Here is a 22,495-nt window from a genome sequence, read left to right as displayed (position 1 = left end):
GAGAACTCACAAATGCATTCCTTAAAGCAGATAATTCATGAACTGGACAGGAAATGGGGTGTTACTAATTTAAAAGGGTCATCATTTAGCCTGGCGAAATAGTTTGCTGCTTTTTAAGAAAGCCCTCCATAAAGCTAGAACATCTTACTATTCATCACTGATTGAAGAAAATAAGAACAACCCCAGGTTTCTCTTCAGCACTGTAGCCAGGCTGACAAAAAGTCAGAGCACTGTTGAGCCAACCATCCCTTAAACGTTAACTAGTAATGACTTCAGGAACTTCTTAGAGGAAAAATCATTGATAACCACAGCCATATTATAGCTTTTATACTCTGGAGTGGACCGTACTTCAGAATCTTGTTAATGCTACTGAGGAGGAGGACATTTCTATTTGCTCAACAAATTTGAGGAAACACACAAACTGTTTGTGTGCAGTTTGTTGCACGTTTGATCTGCTAGCTAAACTTCTAAGGGAGAATGCAGAAAAAGAGCTAACTACACACAAAGATGGAGAAAGATGGATAGGACAGTGGAGGACGAAGAGAGGCTAAGAAAGGTTATATAAAGGTAACGATGTCACGGATCTGGGTCAGTGTTGACCCAGCATTTTGAGTTTTTTATATTTTGGTCTATTTTTGCATTATGGATTATTTTCTGATGTTCTGGTGCTTTGTTTATTATTATTATTATTATTATTATTATTATTATTATTATTATTATTATAGATCTGTTTCAGTTATTCTTGGTGAGGTATCAGTTCTTAGGTTTTGCGTTCTCATGTGTATTGCAGTTTCTGTTCAGTGTCTAGTCTGTCTCTGTGTCGTGTCTGCATCTTTGTTTAGTGGTTTCTTGTTTCCTGTCTCATTGTGAAAGTCTTTGTCTTATGTTAGTGTGTGCAGCTTAGCTCCCCCGTCTCGTTAGCCCTGATCTCCCCCAGCTGTGTCTCCCTTCTGTTACCCATTCCCTGATTACCACCCTGTGTTGTCCTCAACCCAGTGTCTCGTCGTACCCTCAGATTATGCCTGTGTGTTTTTTGGTTTCTGTGTTCACGTCACTTCACGTTTGGTTTTCATGTCAGCAATAAAGCTGAGGTTTTGATTTACAATTCTGTGTTCGAGTCCTGCGCTTGGATCCTCCTCTCCGCCTGCCCGCACACAGAGCCCTGACAAACGATTGCTCAGTGATACTTGATAAACTGCAAATTTAAAGCTTTTTTTGTAATGTCACATTCATTAGAATTAGAATTTAGACTGGAATAACATTCTCATGTACTAAAATAATAATAATAATAATAATAATAATAATAATAATAATAATAATAATAATTATTATTATTATTATTATTATTTTAGCACAAGGTTTAGTTTAAGTTTGCACAAAAATAGCTGACAGAATTGTTCATTAAGGAGCTACTTTTTACTTTCTTACTTTGAGTACATTTCAGAGCCTGTACTTTCTCACTTTTACTCGAGTAAAGAAGTTGCTTCACTACTTTAAATTTCACTGGAGTGTTTTCTTTTTTGTGAAAGTCTGTCATTTTGCCACCCCTCACAGTTTGTACTGACAAGTATGCTTAGTTATGTGTCAGTTTCATTTCATTGTATACAGTAAATCCTAGTCTGATAAATTGAGTCAATGTAAAAGAGTCACACTGTTAAAACTGAAAGGTTTCCCTTTTCAGCTTTTGTATTGTCAGTTTGGGTTCCTTAATGGATATTGTATTTATTTTAGGTACATTGCTTTATATGTTTTTAGACCTGGGACATAGTAATTCTTCAAATTTTGGGGTATATAAAGTATTCCTTATTCTTACAAATATCATGGTTCTGGGTCCTTTTGACCCAGCATTTTATGTTTTTATGACCTGTTGTATTATGGTTTATGATTCTTTGTGGTATCCTGAGTTTATTCTGTGTTAACCTTTGTACTTTGTGTCTCCCTCTGTGCATCGGTGTTTATTTAATTGTGTGAGTGCTTGACCCTTGTTTCCCCTCCTTGTGTTCAGTGTTGGGAAGGTTACTTTTAAAATGTATTCCACTACAGATTACAGATTGCATGCCCCAAAATGTATTTTGTAAGGTATTCTGTTACGTTACGTTCTGTTACACGCGTATATAAAACAGGTCTGCGGCTCCCAACCATAGTAAAGGGACCTCTGGCTAATACATCGGGTTTGTGTCAGGCTCTTAGCCAAAAACTAGCTTTACTTTGTTCTCTGGGTCACTTTGCTAGCGAGAGACAGAGAGAGGCGTAGAAAGGCTGCTTCAACGGAGCTTATTGTTTCGGAGGAAAACACGAACACAGCGTACAGTCGAGTCTTAATAGCTTACTTACAGCTGGGCTACACTGCCCATGAGGCTACATTCTTTAGGGCTATGCCTGTCACACTCTGCCTATTGCCTTCAAATTAAATAATTTTTTGAACAATAATTTTTTAAAATATTTCTTTATGTCATTATGCGGACCGCAAGTAGAGCTGTCATAGGCCGTGGGATTGAGACACAGGCTTTAGAGCCTCTTGATGTGTGTTTTGATTGGGTTTCCACCGGCGTGGAATTACCAAAAATAGAGAGAGCATAGCCTAACATATGAAACAGTAAAAGATCGCTGTGTAATACATTTATTTCAACAACGTAACCGTATTCTAAATACCACCTTTTTAAATGGTAACTGTAACGGAATACAGTTACCCATATTTTGTATTTTAAATACATAATGCCGGTACATGTAATCTGTGACTCCCCAACACTGGTTGTGTTTTATTTCATCATGTTTCCCCAGCCCAGTCTGTGCTCTCCCCCATGCTCCTCTGTGTTCTCTCTCCCCCTCTGTGTACTTCCTGTTTTACTTTGATAGTCTCCCGTCAGTGTACGTCATGTTGTGTTTGCTCCTGCCTGTCTCGTTATGATTATTTGTCTCAGCTGTGTTCCCCGTGTGCTCCCACGTCACTTGTTATCTTTCTCTATATTGTGTCCACGTCTCCCTCATGCTGTGTGCGTTTCACTCTATGATTCTCCGTGACTTTTGTTTATATTATCCCAGTGTAGTATTGTATGCTTTTTCCCTTGAGTCAGCAATAAAACTGCTTTTTGAGTTTGCATTTTTGCCTCTGTGAAGTCTGCTTTTGGGTCCGATATCCTGCCTGCCACTCAGCGACTCGTGACAACAAATTGTTTTTCTAACCACAGTTCTCTTTTGAATATCATCTATGGGCAGAAATCTGTGCCATCAGAAACTGAATTTGAATAAGTTGAATTTGAATTGCTCAGATTGAATCTGAATTGTAACTTGAATAAATGCTTTTGAAAACTGAATTTGAATTAGTCTAATTTGAAATTGAATTTATGGTTTGAAAATGATGATCACTAAATTGAAATTGAATTTATATTTTGAAAATGAATTGATTTGCTTTGAAACTGAATTTTATCCTTTAAAAATTCAGCTCTCGAATAATTTCAGTTTCACTTCTCACCATTCAGTTTCAGTTCTACAATTCAATTTCAGTTCCAACATTCAGTTTTTTGGAACTTACATCCGGTTCCGGTTCAAGCGCAGATTAATAGAACTACGTTTTACTAGCGGACCGAAAGTGTTACTGACGGGAATCTACAGCATGTTGAGCTGAATTAAGACTTCAGAAGTCATTCGTCATGTCGAATGACCAGCGGATAAACTCTCAGGTTGGTAATAAATGTATTACATGTATAAGAACAAGCGTCATGTTAACAAATGATAGCCATAAGGTAACTTTTGTGCTTATTGTAGCTGCTAGCTAAAAACGCTAATTTAGCGTAGTTTGCCCTGAATTCAGCTTTGACAAACAAATATGATCGACTGTTTCTAGTAGAATTCCAAAGTTGTCATCTTGTACCCTCTCAGAGTACCCCCTCTGTATGCTTGCAGAGACCCCTACAGTTAGGGAAACATGTAAAACGGTGCCCAAACCTTTGTATTTTAGCTTTATTTATGTCTTACACAGCATCCCAACTCTTTAGCTAACTTAATAACTTTAGCTAAAGTGAATAGTTAGTCTAATTCATTAGTGCAGCATTACTGGATCATCTCTGTTTGAAGTGATATAATATGATATACAACTATCACTGAAACGGCAAACTTTGTAAATAAGCAAACAACACTTCTCATTCTCTAAACGTTTGGCCACAGCTGTAGATTACACTATCAGTGCTTGTTCACTCTTGACAATAATTACATTTCTAAATTCTCTTTGTGCATTTACAGGTAAACAATATCTAATATTTTATCTAAATGACTGCTTTGTCTTTTAAAAAGGGTGAAGAGCCTGAGGCCGGTGACAGTCCAGTTCTACTCTAAGTACATCCTTACAGTGGATCTCAGGACAAGGCCACATTCTTGTCCTGCCAGAAGAGAAGAGAAACTTCAGAGTCTTCATGCAGTTCAACCACACCTGTCATATTCCGTATGACAGGGGTCTCAAACTCCAGTCCTCGAGGGCCGGTGTCATGCAACTTTTCCATGCCCTCGAGGACTGGAGTTTGAGACACCTGCCGTATGGTGTTCATGCTGTTTTCTACCACACAGTTACAGCATGTCTGACTGCCTGTTCAGCATATGCAAAAATATATGATGAGTTTAAGCATGTGATGACTAAGGCCTTCCATTATGGTGTTTGTCATCACATGTCACAGACATCTGGATGATCATTTGGAATAAACAAAAAACTTGTTACTTCATCTTTTATCTTTATTATTATTATTGTTCTTATTTTACATTTTTCATTGTTAGGCATTGGGTTTATTTGTAGTAGTCCTTTCCAACGTCTTTCCCTCTTCCATGTTACTGTGTCAGCTTGTCAGGATCTATTTGGGTTTGGAAGTGGAACAGAAATTAAAGAAATCCAAAGTGCCATTAAAACCAGGAGACATTCTTATATTTCAGAAGAAGGGATTAATTCAAAAGAAATGACCTCAATGCCATATTTTATTTAGGAACCCGAGAGAGCACTTTGCAAAATAACACATTCTTATAATTTCACCCTCAGATGAGCCAAGCTACAACTGTCAGGGAAGGTGGTGTAGGCACAGAGCATATGAGAGTGGTTAAGTTAATGTCTCTTGTCTAGATGAAGGCACAATACGGATCAATGGCAAGGCGTAGAGATTCAGTATCTTCAGTCTTCAGTGGACACTCCATTTCTGGCACAAAACACCTGTAAAAGATGGTCGATTTAGGAGGTGACCCGACAACTTCAGCCTGTCAAACATATTAATGGAGCAGTATGCTTTAAAAAAAAAAAAAAAAAAAATCAAATTAAGCATGCATTCAGTACCCTAAGAATTATTATGGTAGTTAAACACAGTGATAGTTGTATATCACTTCAAACAGAGGTGATCCAGTAATGCTGCACTAATGAATTAGACTAACTATTCACTTTAGCTAAAGTTATCAAGTTAGCTACAGAGTTGGGATGCTGTGCAAGACATAAATAAAGCTAAAATACAAAGGTTTGGACACTGTTTTGCATGTTTCCCTACTGTAGGGGTCTCTGCAAGCATACAGAGGGGGTACTCTGAGAGGGTACAAGATGACAACTTTGGAATTCTACTAGAAACAGTCGATCATATTTGTTTGTCAAAGCTGAATTCAGGGCAAACTACGCTAAATTAACGTTTTTAGCTAACAGCTACAATAAGCACAAAAGTTACCTTACGGCTATCATTTGTTAACATGACGCTTGTTCTTATACATGTAATACATTTATTACCAACCTGAGAGTTTATCCGCTGGTCATTCGACATGACGAATGACTTCTGAAGTCTTAATTCAGCTCAACATGCTGTAGATTCCCGTCAGTAACACTTTCGGTCCGCTAGTAAAACGTAGTTCTATTAATCTGTGCTTGAACCGGAACCGGATGTAAGTTCCAAAAAACTGAATTTTGGAACTGAAATTGAATTGTAGAACTGAAACTGAATGGTGAGAAGTGAAACTGAAATTATTCGAGAGCTGAATTTTTAAAGGATAAAATTCAGTTTCAAAGCAAATCAATTCATTTTCAAAATATAAATTCAATTTCAATTTAGACTAATTCAAATTCAGTTTTCAAAAGCATTTATTCAAGTTACAATTCAGATTCAATCTGAGCAATTCAAATTCAAATTGAACTTATTCAAATTCAGTTTCTGATGGCACAGATTTCTGCCCATAATCATCTCCTTTTATTATAAATGAAGAGGTAAAAGATGTTACAAATTTAAAATGTGTACAGCTTTAAATAAACAGACTTTTGCTAGAAATTTAAAGGAAGTTAAAACTGTACTTTGATTTGGCAATAAGGGTCTTGATTCGTTCTAGCTTCTTCTGCTTCTCCTTCTGCTCCTCTGGGCTCAAGAGAGTGTTATTCTCCACATCCAGGTAGCGTTCAGGGATCAGAACCTTGTCAGGAGCCATCTTTTATAACAAGAAAGAAAAAAATCTCTTTTATCTTTGTCTTTTATGATTTTGGACACAAAGGTAAGCTATTATGATTCTATTGTGAACATACCTGCCTTAAAATAGCCACAAAGTTAATAAATGATTCAACTTATTTCACCTCTTTGCTGATGTTGTAATGCTCTGGTTCAATCTGTAAACGTCTCAGACGAGCAATTTCTTCCTCTGGTGACTCTTGCCCCTGTCCTCGAACTGCCTTCTCTAAGTCTTTGATGTCAATCTCATGAGCTGTCAGCCGCCTACGGACCTGTGAATACAAACACAAACTAGATAGGACACACAGGCAGATACAATCAAATCATCAGCTAGCTAAAATGCGTATACCCTAGTCATACAACTTTGGCCTATCTCAATCACTGGTTTTATATTTGTAAATATTGGCAATGTTTTTCAGTGGATTATCTTACCCACCTGGAAGTACCAGAAATGCAAACAGGTGGACAATACGCATGGTACATGGACTGGTTTTTACTTTCCTACCATATCTAAGTGCTCAAAGCACTTTACAGAATTTGCCTCGTTCCCACAAGCACTTTTTCTATGCAAGTGCTTTCTATCTAGCATTCACACACATTCATACTCCAATGGACGCACTGGAGAGCAACTTGGGGTTAGTATCTTGGAAAATTTAGCATACAGACTGGAGCAGGCAGGAATCGACCAACCAACCTTCCAATTAGCAGATGACCTTCTCTACCTTCTGAGCTACAGCCACCCCAGTGTGATCAGTGTAAAGTGATCTCTATCATTCTGTCATTTTTACACATGAACTGACGGTGTTGGAGAATCACATTCACACAACAGGAGAAGGTCCATTTCAGATAAGTTGTAACTACTTGGTGTTTACATGGGTTATGTCTAGCTATTGTACCCAAGTGAATTTGCTAGACCACAACTTTCTCAGATGGGCTCACATGGAAATTACAAAGCTTTGTACTGGGGTAGGCAGGTATGACAGCAACAATTTGGGAAATCTGGGAAATGTGTGATATTGAGAAAAATTTCAAGCTGCAGTACATGTGTGAAAGTTCTTTCACACATGTACTGCAGCTATGACTATCATCTGAAAAATAAACACATACATGATTCATTTTTTACTTTACCAGCTCACTGTGACAATACTACAATTAAATACATGACAAGGATCACCATTAGCTTGCTCATACCACTTTGTAATTGGCTGGAGACTGGCCTCCTGACAGGTTTAGGCTTCTCCTTTTGTCCCTCATAGAACTGCACTGGTTGCGACGAAGTCGCTCATTTTGTTCCTCCACACTCATCTTCATCTTAATTTCTGTGGGAAAAGCAGCACTTTTTGGGCGCTCCTATGACAGAGAACAGGCTTATTTTTAGAGATAATTTCTCTCATATAAAAATATAATAAAATGGATTATAAATAAATTAATGCTGTCAGTGATAATCTCGTTAAAATGACGTTAACGCCATAACCGCATTAACGCGGTGGAGATTTGTGGTTATGGCGGTTATGGCATTAACGTCATTTTAACGAGATTAACGCTGACAGCGCTAAAATGAATATCAACCTTGTAACAGTTGCAGTGGTGTGGTGTCTCTTTAAGACAATGTAAGGGTTAGAGATGTCATAAGTATGCACCACTGCCCACTTTGGAGTATGAGATCCACTTGCTTGCAAGTGAGTTTATGGACTCGGACCTCTTTAACTTTTTGCAACGGGTTGTAGGAACACTGTGCTTCATGTATGATAATTAGTAGCTGTTCAATGGGTCTTTGTAAGGTTGAGTGTGCATTAAAATACAAGCACTGTGGAATTCCCAGTGCCAGTGTGGTCATGAGTTTTTCTGACTGTCCTGCTAAGTGTTTCCACTGCTCCTCTCAACCACTGAGTACAACCCACATTACAACCTCTTATGTGCATTCATGTCTAATGTTGTGAATATGACCCATTTCACATGTTTCTCAGTTCCACTGACCTGTTCATTGTTTATTATTGTTTGTTGTTTATTAAGGCTTATATTTTTTCTCTCCTAACCAGAGTGGGTTGACATACCCTGGAGACTCCATTAAGCACTCTGCTGTTACGGCGATGAACTTCAGTAAAGTTCCTCTGTGATTCATCAGTGGGGGATTTGGTTCTAGGAGGAACAATGCCAACTGTGCATGTGAAAAAATAAATACACTTATAAGTACAGGCCAAAAAAAACATGTTTGTATTCTCAAACATAACACTATGAGTCAGTCTTTAAAGTGTCACTTGATTAATTCATGCAATCAGACGTCAAAAGACAGAATACTGAATTTTTATCTTTAACTTGCTATTATAAGCGCCTTAAAGAATGTATCTCTGGGTTCTGCATACCCAAGTTATTGTTGTCATTGTTATTGCCATTTTTAAATCTTGATATTAAACTGTTGTACCTTTATTCATGGTGGACTGCCTGTCCTGGGCCTGCTCCTGAACATCACTGATATTGTTCGATTCTCCAAACTTGGGCTGGAATGCAGAGATGTTTTTATTTTGTCAGCACTGAACCTGAAGGTAGTGAACGATTCTAATACTGTTCAAAAAACTCAAGAATGCATTAGATAATGCCTTGTAATGGAAGAAACAGCTGGTACACCTGAAGAATCCCCAATGATGCAATCACACTATGGTTGAAAAAGTCTTCTTATTTTAAAGGAATTGCAGTAACCCATTCTTTAACAGTACTATACCTTTACTGTACAGCTGACCAGCTGCCAACTGAAGTGACAGTGCTGATCAAAATGTCCTCTTCAAGTACACATGACTTCAACAAATGTGATGCACCAAGGTTGGTTCACATTTTATTTCTTTCTCTAATGAAAGAGAGTATACCAGCAGAAATACCCAATTACCTTTCTGAAGTCAGAATCTTCACCACCAAGGTAATCAACATCGATGCCGAAGCTGTGTGGCCAGGTCGTGCTGTCAAAAGGCAGGGGAGGGATGGAGGGAGGAAAGGTATAGGAGGGATCCAATGGGTAATAGGATTTGGGAAGGGGAGGCCTAGGGGGAACACTTTCCTTGATCACCATAAGGGCAGTAGGGAGTGAAGAAGGAAGTTAACATAGGATAGGAGGAAGAGAGAGTGCTGCATATCAGGATAAGTGACAATAAGCCAGGCAAATTGCAAAGCAGAAATGTATTGATTGAGTTTCAGTCTAGTTAGTTAAAGAGTTGGATGAAAATCCCCAGCTGGTTGCTGAAACACTGATCACACCTTATAATAGCTAAACTCTAAGAAGCATTAAGACAGACTTAATTCAACATATGAAAATACTTATTTACGCATATTAATGTCTGTGAAGGTTCTCAGTCATCCAGGTCATCGTAGTCAAAGGAGCTTGCAAAGAAAAGCGTCTGGACTTCTTTAAGTTACTTGAAGACGTTTCACCTCTCATCCGAGAAGCTTCTTCAGTTCTAAGGTCAAATGGTGGAGAGTCCCAGATATAAACCTAGTGGGAGTTTCCCCCCACAGAGGGACAAAAGGACCCCCTGATGATCCTCTAATCGCTTGAGCCAAGGTGTGAAACTGGGTGTGGGTCACAATCAGCCAGAGTTTCGGGTGAGTTCATTGTGAAACCTGGCCCCACCTTATCATGCGAATTCCTGAGGTCAGATGGCCCAGGATGTGAGTGGGCGTTAAGGCGTCTGGGAAGGGATCTCAAAACTGGATTATAGATGGCAGAGAGTTGGTGTCGTAAACCCCCGCCTCTGTTCAAAGATGGTCGCTCACAGTGGACATAGATGGCTTCTTTCACTCCTCTTTCAAACCATCTGTCCTCTCTGTCCAAAATGTGAACATTGGCATCCTCGAAAGAGTGACCTTTGTCCTTAAGATGCAGATGGACTGCTGAGTCTTGTCCTGTGGAGGTGGCTCTTCTGTGTTGTGCCATGCGCCTGTGAAGTGGCTGTTTGGTCTCTCCAATGTAGAGGCCCAGACCTCTACATTGGAGAGACCAAACAGTCACAAAGTCCAGACGCTTTTCTTTGCAAGCTCCATATTAATGTGGAATCAAGTAATATGAAAGTTCAAGGCATCGTCTTTTCACAAACGAATGTTAATCTAAAGTATTGATCTAAAGATGGTCTTAAGTGTTGACCATAAACCTAACACTGGCCAGCCAAGTAAGAGCCGTATACCTGTCAAATTTAAACTAAAACATTATACGGTAGGGCTGCACAGCAATTGTGAGGTTTGAAACAGGCTTGATTGTTTACAAGAATATTAAGGGTATAGAGTGCAAAACTACATCTTAACCATACCTCAAGTAGAACAGTGTGGTAAAAAGCACTGATCATGCACTCTTCCCTTCTTATCTTAACATCTAATATCTTAGACTTGTCACCCCTTTGTATTTCTATTTGTATTCTATCCCTTTATTCTATCCCCACCTCCTCCTTTTTGGTTGGTTTTATTTTTGTTTATTTCTCTTGCCTGTCTTGCTGTACACATCATCATACAATGTAATAGCTGAAATAAAACAAATTAAAATGAATAAATAAATAGATTAAAGATTCACATGAAGAGGATGGACCCATAGACACTCTAGCTGTTCGTGCAATAGCAAAATGTGTTTGGCACCATAATGCATTCAGATCACAATTCGGATAGGACAGGATTTTTTGAAATACTTTATCTCTTCTTCTTATTTACCTCTTCTTAAGTTGTTCAGAACTTTAGTTGTTCAGTTGAAGTTGATGTTGATACTAAAATAATTAGGAAACAATTTGAAATTAATCTAAAATAATTTGGCTTTGACTTTGTTCTTTATTTTATTGACAGGGACTCTGGAATTCAAGCCTGAATATTTGTCATTGTCCTTGACCCAGTGTTTTGTACACACACACACACACACACACACACACACACACACACACACACACACACACACACACACAAAACAAGGTGCACGTCAGGTGTTGAGAAACCAGGACACCTTGATGAGAAGTGGGCTACTGGAACAATATGGCATAAGTGGGAAAGAGAAGAAAATAGGGCGCTGTTGATATCGAAACAGCTAGGAGCTCAGTATTTCAACATTCAGAAGAAGGAACTGCTCTCACAGCTAGAGATTGACAAGGTACAAAACAAATGTTATGGCAAGGGGGAGCCTGGACAACATGTCAGGGGGATCAAGTATCAGAGCTGCAGAGAGGTGCAATGGAGAAGGTGCCTAAGACGTACAGCAAGCTGTCCATACTGGAGGCCTTGGAAACTGCCAAGCAAAGATTCACAGCCTTGGCCAGCCACTTGACAAGGTACACCAGAGAAATAGAAAGCAGGAGAATGAACCAGCTGTTCTCTGCAGAACCATCCAAAGTGTACTCTCAGTGGCAGGGGAACAGTATGAGAACAATATGAGAACAGCACCAACAAAGCTGGAGACTGGAAAATACTGAAAGAACATATATGAGAAGGATGCAACTCATAACAGCAATGCTCAGTGGCTAGTGGATCTAGAAGCAGACCACAGGAACCTCCATGAACAGGGTCCAGTAACCATCACAGTGGCAGACATCCAAGAAAGGGTCTCCAGTATGAAGAGTTGGACAGCACCAGGCCCCGACATGGTTCACACCTAATGGATGAAGAAGCTGACTGCACTCCACAAGCGTCTGGCAGCACAAATGAACCAGCTGCTTGTCGATGAGAGACACCCAGAATGGCTAATTGAAGGCCAGGCAATCCTGATCCCCAGAAGGGACCGGTCCCATCCGGCCAATAACCTGCCTCAGTACCACCTGACAGTCATCATAGTGGCTAAGATGAACAGGTCTATGGCTCCATACATGAGCGGGGCACAGAAAGGGATTGGCAAGAATACCAGAGGCGCAAAACACCAGCTACTGGGAGACAGACCAGTCACACCAGACTGCAAGATGAGGCTGACTAACGTGTGCACTACCTGGATTGATTACAAGATGGCCTATGACTTAATGCCCCACAACTGTATCCTGGAATGCCTAGACCTATACAAGATCAACAGGACCCCAAGATCCTTCATCAGGAACTCAATGGGGATGTGGCGTACAACACTAGAGGTCAACTTTAAGTCCATAGCACAAGTCAGCATCAAGTGCGGGATCTACCAAGGAGATGCTCTGTCCTCACTGCTGTTCTGCATAGGCCTGAACCCCCTCAGTGAAATCATTGACAAGACTGGCTACGGATACTGACTACGGAGTTGAGCAGTTGTTAGCCACCTCCTCTACATGGATGACATCAAGCTGTATGCCGATTCACTGATCCACACCACCAGGATATACAGCAATGACATCGGAATGTTGTTCGGATTGGAGAACCTGGTACCTGGGAATCCCACAGGCAAATGGGAACAACGAGGAGCCCGTTAGGAAAGATGCAAACACCAAGTACCTGCAGAAGGTCAGGCAAGTCTTGAAGAGTCAGCTGAATGGTAAGAACAAGATCCTGACATCAAGACCAGGATGCTCCTGACCATGCTTGGAGGGTTTCACTCCAAGTCCAGCACCCTGAGGCTGTATGCTAAGTGGAAGGAAGGAGGCCAGGGACTGGTGAGTGTCAGTACCACAGTCCACGATGAGACAACAAAAATCCTTGAGTACATCAAAAAGACAGCCACAACTGACTGTGTGCTCAGTGAATATCTTAGGCAGCAGAAACCCAAGAAAGAGGAGGAACCATCATGGAAGGACAGGCCCCTGCACAGTATGTACCACCGACAGACAGAGGAAGTGGCTGACATCCTACCAGTGGCTGGACAAAGCTGGACATTTAGACTGGTTGGGCAAACTCACGTGCATCCTTGAATATCCTTGAGTGGATAAAGAGGAGTTCTAAGACAAGGAACGAAACTGCTTTGTTCCTCCTGAATCTAAGGTTCAACAAACAGATGGACTCCCCTCTCCAGTCCTGGCATAGACTTTCCCACTGTGATCCCCCTATAATTGGAACATAATCTCTTGTCCTCTTTCTTAAATATGGGAACAAATACCCCAATCTCCCATTTTAAAGGCACCACTTCAGACCTCCACAGAACATTGCAAAAAAACATGGCAGCCAGGACAGCTATAGCATGGCAACACGATGCTATGAACAGCTAATAAATAAATGATTTGTTCTTAAATTTAGAAATAGTGAAGCCATTATTTAGAAATTATGAAAACACCTTTCATCAAACAGGTTGTATATTAAGTTATTAATTAAGAATAAAAATGTCATACCTGTGTTTTTTTAAATGCACACTGATGTAATGAACTATTTACTTAAACACTTACTGAATGAGCCCGATGTTAGGAAACACCCCAGTAATCATGGGAAAACTAACAATGATCCAGATGTAAGCATGTTACGACATGTTTTCTGAGGACAAGCTTGGCTTCATCTCTGCAACCGTCGAAGGTTAACTAATTAATCTCTCGAGTATCAGAATGGATATGGATTGCATCTGAGTGCTGATTGGTATATTCAGAATATTGGCATTGTACACCAAGAAAACTGGTCTGTTCTCTGGCCTTTCCTGGGTTTATAGCTTAGTTAGTCCCTTTTTGATCTATTTCCTCCTCTACAGGGTTTAATGTCCTTAAGGACTCCCTGAGGTTCTAGAAAGCTAGAGTAATCTATGAAAAGTATGCTCACAGTTTTCACAACCATAATAATTTACATGTTCTGCATAAGACACTGGGTCAGCTTCCCTATAACTTTGGGGTCCATGGTTTGGCATTTTGTCAGGTTTGAAATTAGGCACAAGGCATGGCTTGGGACGTTTAGAATTTCCTCTTCTATGCAATTTAGGATTAAGTGCTTACCTCCAGACCCAACTCCTTGGTTGGAGAAGCCTGGCAAACAGGCACTGGGGAGTAGGGGCTCAGTGGACTGGTAAGGCTTACTGAGCTCAGTGGGCTTGCTGGACTATTGGTGGTAAAGGACCCTGATGCACCACTGTCAACTGAAAAGAGAAACAAACTTAAAGTGTCAGGAAAAGGCCATTAGATAGAAGGTAGAAACACAGGCCATTATGTTCAAGATTAGTTTAGTTTCTTTTACCTCTACCCTTGGCTGTTTTTATGCCTCTGGATAAGCTGTTCTTTTGTAGACCTTCTAATACATCCTGGACTCTCCAAAACTCTTTTTGGATGTGCCGCCGAACTAATTCACTCTAAAAAGAAATTACAAGGAAAAATAGCAGAAATTAGACCCTAATACTAATAACAGTCAGGTCCATTTATTAATTTCAGTTATGTGGAAAAAATGTGGAATTGGTGTTCCCCCGGATAAGCTGGAGGAGGTGGCTGGGGAGAGGGAGGTCTGGGCCTCTTTGCTTAGGCTGCTGCTCCCGCGACCCGGCCCCGGATAAAGCGGATGAAGATGGATGGATGGATGGATGGAAAAAAATAACTACATGTCATCGAAATTGCTCGCATTTTTTTTTGTTTCATTTTAACAAAAAAAGAGGAAAAAACAAACAAAATCTGTTGTTATGGAATCATTAAAGGATTAGATATATATAAAATATATGATAGCAGACCTCCACTAAGATAGCAGAGAATATCATTCTGAGTACTTACTTCGCATGCACTAGTATTTGTAATATACTCATTTTGTTTTCTTTGTTTTTTCTAAATGTTGTTTAAAAAGTTTGTAGTGCAGTAAAAATTAGATAACATGACATATTTTTACTTTGATTACACAAAGATTACGTAGAAGTAATGGATAATAGGTTTTTGTACTTTTCTCGATATATATCTTGTGTTTTTTGTTTAGCGTTGCCCTGTTTAGTTTTGATAATTTTTCTCAGTCTCCCCATGACTGTTTGTTTTTTTGTTCAGCCAGAAATAAACGGCTCTCCTTTTGTTTGCTCCATTTCTGTCTCCATTTATCTGCCTTTGGGTCCACACACTCCACTCCACGCCGTCAGCTACAGCAGACATGAAACATCCCAATGGCATTCAACTCTGGATAATATGGCTCTTCGGAAAGAAGACTCAAATCAGGCTCGACTCCCTAAAATAACTCTCAAAGGCGAATTTTATGAGCTGGAGAGGAATGGCATCTCACTAGTTTAGAAGATGATCGTTTAGGCTGGAAAGAGTTTGCTCCTCCATAAAGCTCACTAAGTCACTGACTTAAGAAAATAAGAGGTTTATTTTCAGAGTCATAGCTCTCTTAAGCCAAGCATTCCTTTAACCTTAACCAGTAACAACTTTATGAATTTCATTACACAAAGATTTTTAACCGTTAGAGAATTATTTATTCATAACATCTGACTGCTAAAAGAAATACTACCATAAATTAATGCTTTAATCATATAAAGGCGCTCAATCAGTCCCTATTACTGGGCTGCATACCACAGGCCTTTAAGGTGGCAGTGATTAAACCATTACTTAAAAAGCCATCACTTTACTCAACTGTCTTAGCTAATTAAAGGACATTCTCTAACTATCCTTTTATCTGAAAAATTCTTGAAATAGCAGTCATAAAACAGCTAACTGCTCATCTGCAGAGGAACTATTTATTTGAAGAGCTTCAAAAAGGCAGAAACATGATTACTGAAGATCACAATGATCTTCTTATGGCCTCTGACAGTGGACTTACCGTGTGCATGTTTTACTTGACCTCAGTGCAGCTTTAGATACTGTTGATCATTGCGTTTTATTACAGAGCATGTCACAGGTATTAAAAGGTACTGTGCTGCAATGGTTTGAATCATATCTATCTGATATACTCAAATTTGTTCATATTAATGTGGAGTCCTCTTCATACAATGAGGTTAATTACAGAGTTCACAGGCTTATGTGCAAGGATATGTTCTATTTAAATTATACATGCTTCCCATCTTATCTTAAAGACCTCATAGTCTACCACTTTGTTCTTAGACTGCTTGCTTACTTGTCATGGTACTCCAGTCCTTCTGTGTGTCCACTTTGCCCTAATCTCCTCCTGTGCACATATTTTCTGCCTCTCCCTCTGTTTTAATCAGGTTTGTACAGTTGTTGTTGGGTTGGGACCTTAGTTACACTACAGTGCAACATGTCACAATTAAAAGCTAATCTTTAGCTATTAGCAGTCGCTTATTGACAAAGTAGTTCACTTTTTGCTGGAATCTCCTGCTCTAATTACATCCCACCATCTATTTTCTGACCATGACAATTATACCTTCTTCCATCTCATCCTCACTCTGTTGTTGGGACTGCTAATCCAGAATTCAAAATTGTGCTCCTCACATACAAGGTCTTAAATAATCAGGCCCCATCTTATCTTAATGACCTTGTAGTACCATATCACCCTATTAGAGCACTTTGCTCTCACACTGCAGGCCTACTTGTTGTTCCTAGAGTATTTAAAAGTAGAATGGGAGGCAGAGCCCACAGTTTTCAGGCCCCTCTTCTGTGGAACCAGCTTCCAGTTTGAATTCAGGAGACAGACACTATCTCTACTTTCAAGATTAGGCTTCAAACTTTCCTTTTTGCTAAAGCATATAGTTAGGGCTGGACCAGGTGACCCTGAATCCTCCCTTAGTTATGCTGCAATCAGTGTAGGCTGCATTGGGTGTTTGTTCTTCATTCACTATGTGTTAATAGACCTCTCTGCACTGAATCATACTCGTTATTTATCTCTGTCTCTCTTCCGCAGCATGTCTTTATCCGGTCTTCCTTCTCTCACCCCAACTGGTCACAGCAGATGGCCCCGCCCCTCCCTGAGCCTGGTTCTGCCGGAGGTGTCTTCCTGTTAAAAGGGAGTTTTTCCTTCCCACTGTCACCAAAGTCCTTGCTCATAGGGGGTCATATGATTGTTTTTGTTTTTTTCTCTGTATGTATTATTGTAGGGTCTACCTTACAATATAAAGTGCCGTGAGGCCACTGTTGTTGTGATTTGTTGCTGTATAAATAAAATTGAATTAAATTGAAAATTCAATTATCCATTCTCTGGCACTTCTTGGGATTGCGAGGGCTGGTTACTAGTTGTTGCTGGTACTGTTGACAGTGCAGCAACAGCCCTGACACCTGACTGTCAGTGAATATGAGAGTTTGCTGCATCTATTTCTATTTTCTTTTTCTCTCTCAGCTTTTCAGCTCCACCTTTTTGTGTTTGTTCATCTTTATCAACCACTTCTCCCCCACTAAACTCTGTTCCACAAGGTGCACCCAGGGAAGGTAAAGGAGGGGCCGGTAACATAAAGAGATTAGATTAGGAAATCAGTGTCAGAAATTACAATGAACAAATGGGCTGCAAGTGCTTGTAGGACTGGTGAGCAGCGGACTCTGTTTTAAAGTGAGATTTAGGTTTAGGTGTTGATATTACTGGATTTTTATCAATTGAGAGAGTCAATAAAACGTTGTTTAGTTAATAATTAGAAACTGGCAGAAAAAGCAGGCTCACTTTGCTTAATTTAAACGTTCTAAATTAATCACAAAATGTGCATATCCTGCATATCTGGCCTTTTTCAATTTAATCTCATTTTTTCCACACAGTGACAAACTTGTTAAATTAGCCTCTGGAATTACTTATATGTAATTCACACAAGCTTAATATTTAAAATTGTTTTCCAGTGTCACTTTGACACAAATCAACAGAATGTAGCCAGCCAACCTCCTTTGACCTAAGGTTGCAAAAACCCTATAATAGCCAGTTGCTGTAAAAATATTTAATCAGATTTTTAGATTAACTTATATCACATCAAAACCTCTGCTGTCTTGTTTTCGTTTTTTGTTTTGTTGTCATCATTAAAAATCATTCAAAACAGACAAATAAAGAAAAAATGACAGTTACTACAAATCAAAAAAAGTAGATGGTGGTGGCTGGCTGAATAATTATGACTAGATAATCTCTTACTGTAAAATAACCTAAAAATAATGATTAATTAAAAAGGAGGGGGGGGGGGGGGGATTACAGATATGATGATATTGTTCAATTCAATTTCAATTCAATTTTATTTATATAGCGCCAAATCACAACAAAAGTCGCCTCGAGGCGCTTTATATTAATAATAATATTAATAATATATGTATTATATTACATTGTGACCTTTTACCTGTCCTCCAGCATTAAGCTGCTCCCACAGGTCTCCATGGATGGCATTGGCCTCATCCTCTAATGCTTCAAACTCCATGCAAGCAGTTGTTAAAGCCTGAGAGACATACAAAATAAAATAAAAATAGTATTATTTATACTGTCAGCAATATTCAGACTGTTTGATTTAGACATATAACAAATAGAACATTTAATGAGCAGATGTACATTGCACAATCACGTGGAGCTGTGCATTTTTTGAAATGCAGACAAGTTACTGAACTCACACTGGAGGCCTGGGAGAGCTCCCCTCTGATGTTAATCAGCTGGTTCTGCTGGGTTTCCTTTTTGAACTGCAGCTTTTCCATGATTAAAGGCTGGTTATGGTATATCTCCATTTCCTGATGAGTAGCCAACAGTGCTTCCTCTAGGCTGTCCTGGTAACAGCAAGTGTTTTGTTGAAAATTAGTTTTTCTGCTTATTTAGTAAATAGACAGTGCACTGCAACATCCCTGTTGATCTATTTAAGAGAACATACACATTTCATCTAAATATTCGGATGTAAGGTTATAATGGTTTCACATAAATAAATGAGTGAAATTATTAGCTACGATACATGCTAACTGACCAGAAGAAACACTACATTGTGCACTAATTTAACGCAAGAGTCAGAAGACGTTGATTCAACTCTGTGGTCATTAATTGTGCTGTAGTTAGTGGGGTTGTTGTATTGGAACAATTCAGCCTCACCGCAGGGAGTAAAACTACTTGGGTAGGGTTAGAAAAAAATCATGCTTTGGGTTAAAACACAACAGATAACACTTTTTTCAAAGCTTGCCAGAGCGACGCATCCCCTCAGAATCCACATAGGCACGAGACATTCCTCCAGTTGAAATACATTTGTTTCAAAGTCGTGCTGACTGTAATGAAAAAAGAGGCCAGGGTGGTGAAAAACAAAACAACTTTCAGTGTAAAGAGGTCCCGTACAACAACACCACAAAATACAGCTTGAAGTCACCACAAATTAAGTGTTGACTAAAGGTAAGGTTGTATTAATAGCTAGGTTGTTCTAATGTACTGAGTTAAACTGCTTTCCTCTGATATATAAAGTATATTATCTTCAAATATGGTTAGGACAAATAAGGCTTTATGGGTTTCCTTTACCATGACAGTAGTACATTGCTGTGTTCAGTAGCTATTAAAAAACTCCAGTGATTTCATACGAAGCGTTTCTTAAGAATTTCACAATAAAATGTCACATTTCCGAGGAAAATTGTGTACCTTATTCATTCTCAGTCTGTGGACAACTGCCTCATGGTCTTTCAAAATCTGGTTCTGCTCACATAATCGCCCCAAGAGCTTCTGTGTAACAAGGAGTGGTTATTTTGTGAATTTGAGAGACACCAGGAAGGAAATATAAAACAAAGACAGGACAGCAGTGTGTATATGTCAGTAAAAAATATACAGCATAGTATATATGTGCACAAAAACATCACATTTGTATGCAATATGTGACTCTTAATCTGCTTCTTCTAGTTTCAACCACTAAACTGAGTAGCAACTGATTTCAGACATTTAATAAATAGGGTTACTGTAATTATATTTTTTATTGTTTTACTGACAATGTTCACCCTCATGCAAAAACTAGGAAAACTATATTGTAAATATATTATTGTGGACTTCTTGATGCATTCTCAATCATCCAGGAAAGTAAATCTCCAAAAGTTGATTCTGTTCATCTGGACGTAGCGTTTTCAAAAACGCTACATCCAGATGAACAGAATCAACTTTTGGAGATTATTGTGGACTGTAAAATTGAGATTAGGTTCCTAGTCTACAGGACATACAAACATGGGGAAATGAGTGCTCACATACTTCTCACCATGCACTGTATAAAAAAATAAAAAGCACATCATTTGGGTGTGAATGCAAAACCCTTACACTGGTTTCGATCTCATTGAGTTTCAGTGTAGGATGCAGTTCTCTGTAGTTTATATCCTGGAAAGGAGGCACCTGTAAAAAATGATTTGCCTGTCATTATCAATCAGAGACTGTATACTGTTCCACTGAGACGAAAACAAAATTAAAATATATATTCTGGTCTTTATTAAAGTAATGTAAAGCCCAATTACATCTTTACATTGAACTAAAATCTCAATGATTCTATTTATTCACAAAATTATTGAGATCAATGGTTATGTTCTTTCTGAGATCAACAGTTCCTGTACTGTTAAACTTGACTAAATTGAGCTATGTAACGGTTTTCAATCTAGTCAACATGACTGTATTAAAATTACATACCAACAAAAACAAACAAAACCAACAAGTACATAAAATAAAACAAAATCATAAATTTCCACTTTTTTCTAAAAATTTCAATTCACCCCTTTAAAAGGGTGATAAATAATTAGAAAGCAAACAGTAATGTCAAGGTTGAGCTTAAACATAAGCAATTCAGAAGTGTGAGAGAAAAAAGTAAAACAACATGTGACCACATTAACGAAACCAATATTTCAAATTATGGGATCCCCGATAATCACAGCAGAAGGGGTAAAAAGACGAGCGTGACACGGATTGCTTTTGGATTGACTAAATCCTGTTTGTGTTGTGGGGTGGTGACATTAAGATTGTAAGTAACAAATCTGTATCGCAACCAATGTTCTGGCCACACACGAGAGTGTTTGATATATTTTGGGACTACGACTATAAATAATTAGCAGTTTTCACAACTGTGGCTCAAATATCCTGCCAAGTGCAGCATTCAGTTATGTTGAATTCACTCTAGAGATCTTCTTGTCACTATGCTTGCACATTTTAATTTTAATGCCATAAATGCCAGTGAATCAGACCTGAATTCAGCTGATTCTCCATGTATATCTTCAGTGAAATCTCAGCTGCAGGGGAGGGGTTGAGTGTACAATAAAATAAGCAGTCACCATTATTCCTTAGTGCTAGTGGTGCTGAAACCCAGTAGTGTGATGACAAATCGATGACCTCCACAACAGTTGGAGGTAGTGATGGGATTTCCAGCTCTTTTTAGAGAACCGGCTCTTTCGGCTCGGCTCACTAAGAAGAGCCGGCTCTTTCGGGTCCCAAGCGGCTCTTCAGATTGTTTTGTTGCTTTAATTTATTATTAACAACAATATAAAATTATGCAGAAAAGGAATTAGTAATGTAAAAAAAAAAGTGGTTTTATTTGTATATGCTTATATATAAATATATACGGTGGCCCCTTGAAACAAAGCACGTACAAATCCCAAAGCACGTACAAACTCCAAAACACATTTCTAGCGTTAACTGAACTTCCAAAACAGAGCTACCTAGATCACTTAAATTGCACAATTAAAAGCATATGTGTATTGTTTGTGTATTTATACACAAGCACTCATATATATTCAAATAATTCAAAAACTTTTCATTTACCTGTTACTACCACACACCAAATCCAGTCGTTGGTACTTCCTGGCTTGTGTAGCCACTAGGTAACAAAAGCTCAACACTGCGCCTAGCATCATGGAGCACTTCTGTTGTGTTTTGTATGTGCTTCGGAGTTTGTACGTGCTATGGAGTTTTTACGTGTTTTGGAGTTTTTACATGTTTTGGTGTTTGTACGTGCTTCAGGGTTTGTACGTCCTTCAGAGTTTGTACGTGCTATGCAGTTTGTACATGTTTTGGAGTTTTTACGTGTTTTGGTGTTTGTACGTGCTTCAGGGTTTGTACGTCCTTCAGAGTTTGTACGTGCTATGGAGTTTGTACGTGTTTTGGAGTTTTTATGTGCTTCGGGGTTTGTACGTGCTTCGGAGTTTGTACGTGCTATGAAGTTTTTACGTGTTTTGGAATTTTTACGTGCTTCGGGGTTTGTACTTGCTTCGGAGTTTGTATGTGCTATGGAGTTTTTACGTGTTTTGGAGTTTCTACGTGCTTCGGGGTTTGTATGTGCCGTAAATATACTTTAAATATACTTTTGTTTATTCACTCCACATAAAATGTTAAAAAGAAATCATATAATACAAAAACCAACTATTTACATT

General features: G+C 38.9%; 1 protein-coding gene across 1 annotated transcript in view; it reads right to left on the bottom strand.

Moving 5' to 3' along the window:
- The window catches only part of plekha6 (pleckstrin homology domain containing, family A member 6), a 75,183-nt gene that overhangs the window by 17,588 nt on the left and 35,100 nt on the right, over positions 1–22,495 (bottom strand). The window contains exons 10-21 of the mRNA XM_085275451.1: positions 20,406–20,477; positions 19,746–19,826; positions 18,752–18,901; positions 18,487–18,582; positions 14,502–14,613; positions 14,264–14,403; positions 9,328–9,495; positions 8,869–8,944; positions 8,501–8,604; positions 7,638–7,796; positions 6,572–6,718; positions 6,299–6,429 (exon numbers count right to left, since the gene is read on the bottom strand). Coding sequence (XP_085131577.1) covers positions 6,299–6,429; positions 6,572–6,718; positions 7,638–7,796; positions 8,501–8,604; positions 8,869–8,944; positions 9,328–9,495; positions 14,264–14,403; positions 14,502–14,613; positions 18,487–18,582; positions 18,752–18,901; positions 19,746–19,826; positions 20,406–20,477 — 1,436 coding nt within the window. The remainder of the gene's footprint in view (positions 1–6,298; positions 6,430–6,571; positions 6,719–7,637; positions 7,797–8,500; positions 8,605–8,868; positions 8,945–9,327; positions 9,496–14,263; positions 14,404–14,501; positions 14,614–18,486; positions 18,583–18,751; positions 18,902–19,745; positions 19,827–20,405; positions 20,478–22,495) is intronic.

Source organism: Mchenga conophoros, linkage group LG5 (genome assembly GCF_057382185.1).
Source record: "Mchenga conophoros isolate Kocher_MC1m ecotype Shallow Benthic linkage group LG5, M_conophoros_male_GT1.1, whole genome shotgun sequence".
Classification (NCBI taxonomy): domain Eukaryota; kingdom Metazoa; phylum Chordata; class Actinopteri; order Cichliformes; family Cichlidae; genus Mchenga; species Mchenga conophoros.
This window is presented reverse-complemented; position numbering and strand designations above follow the sequence as displayed.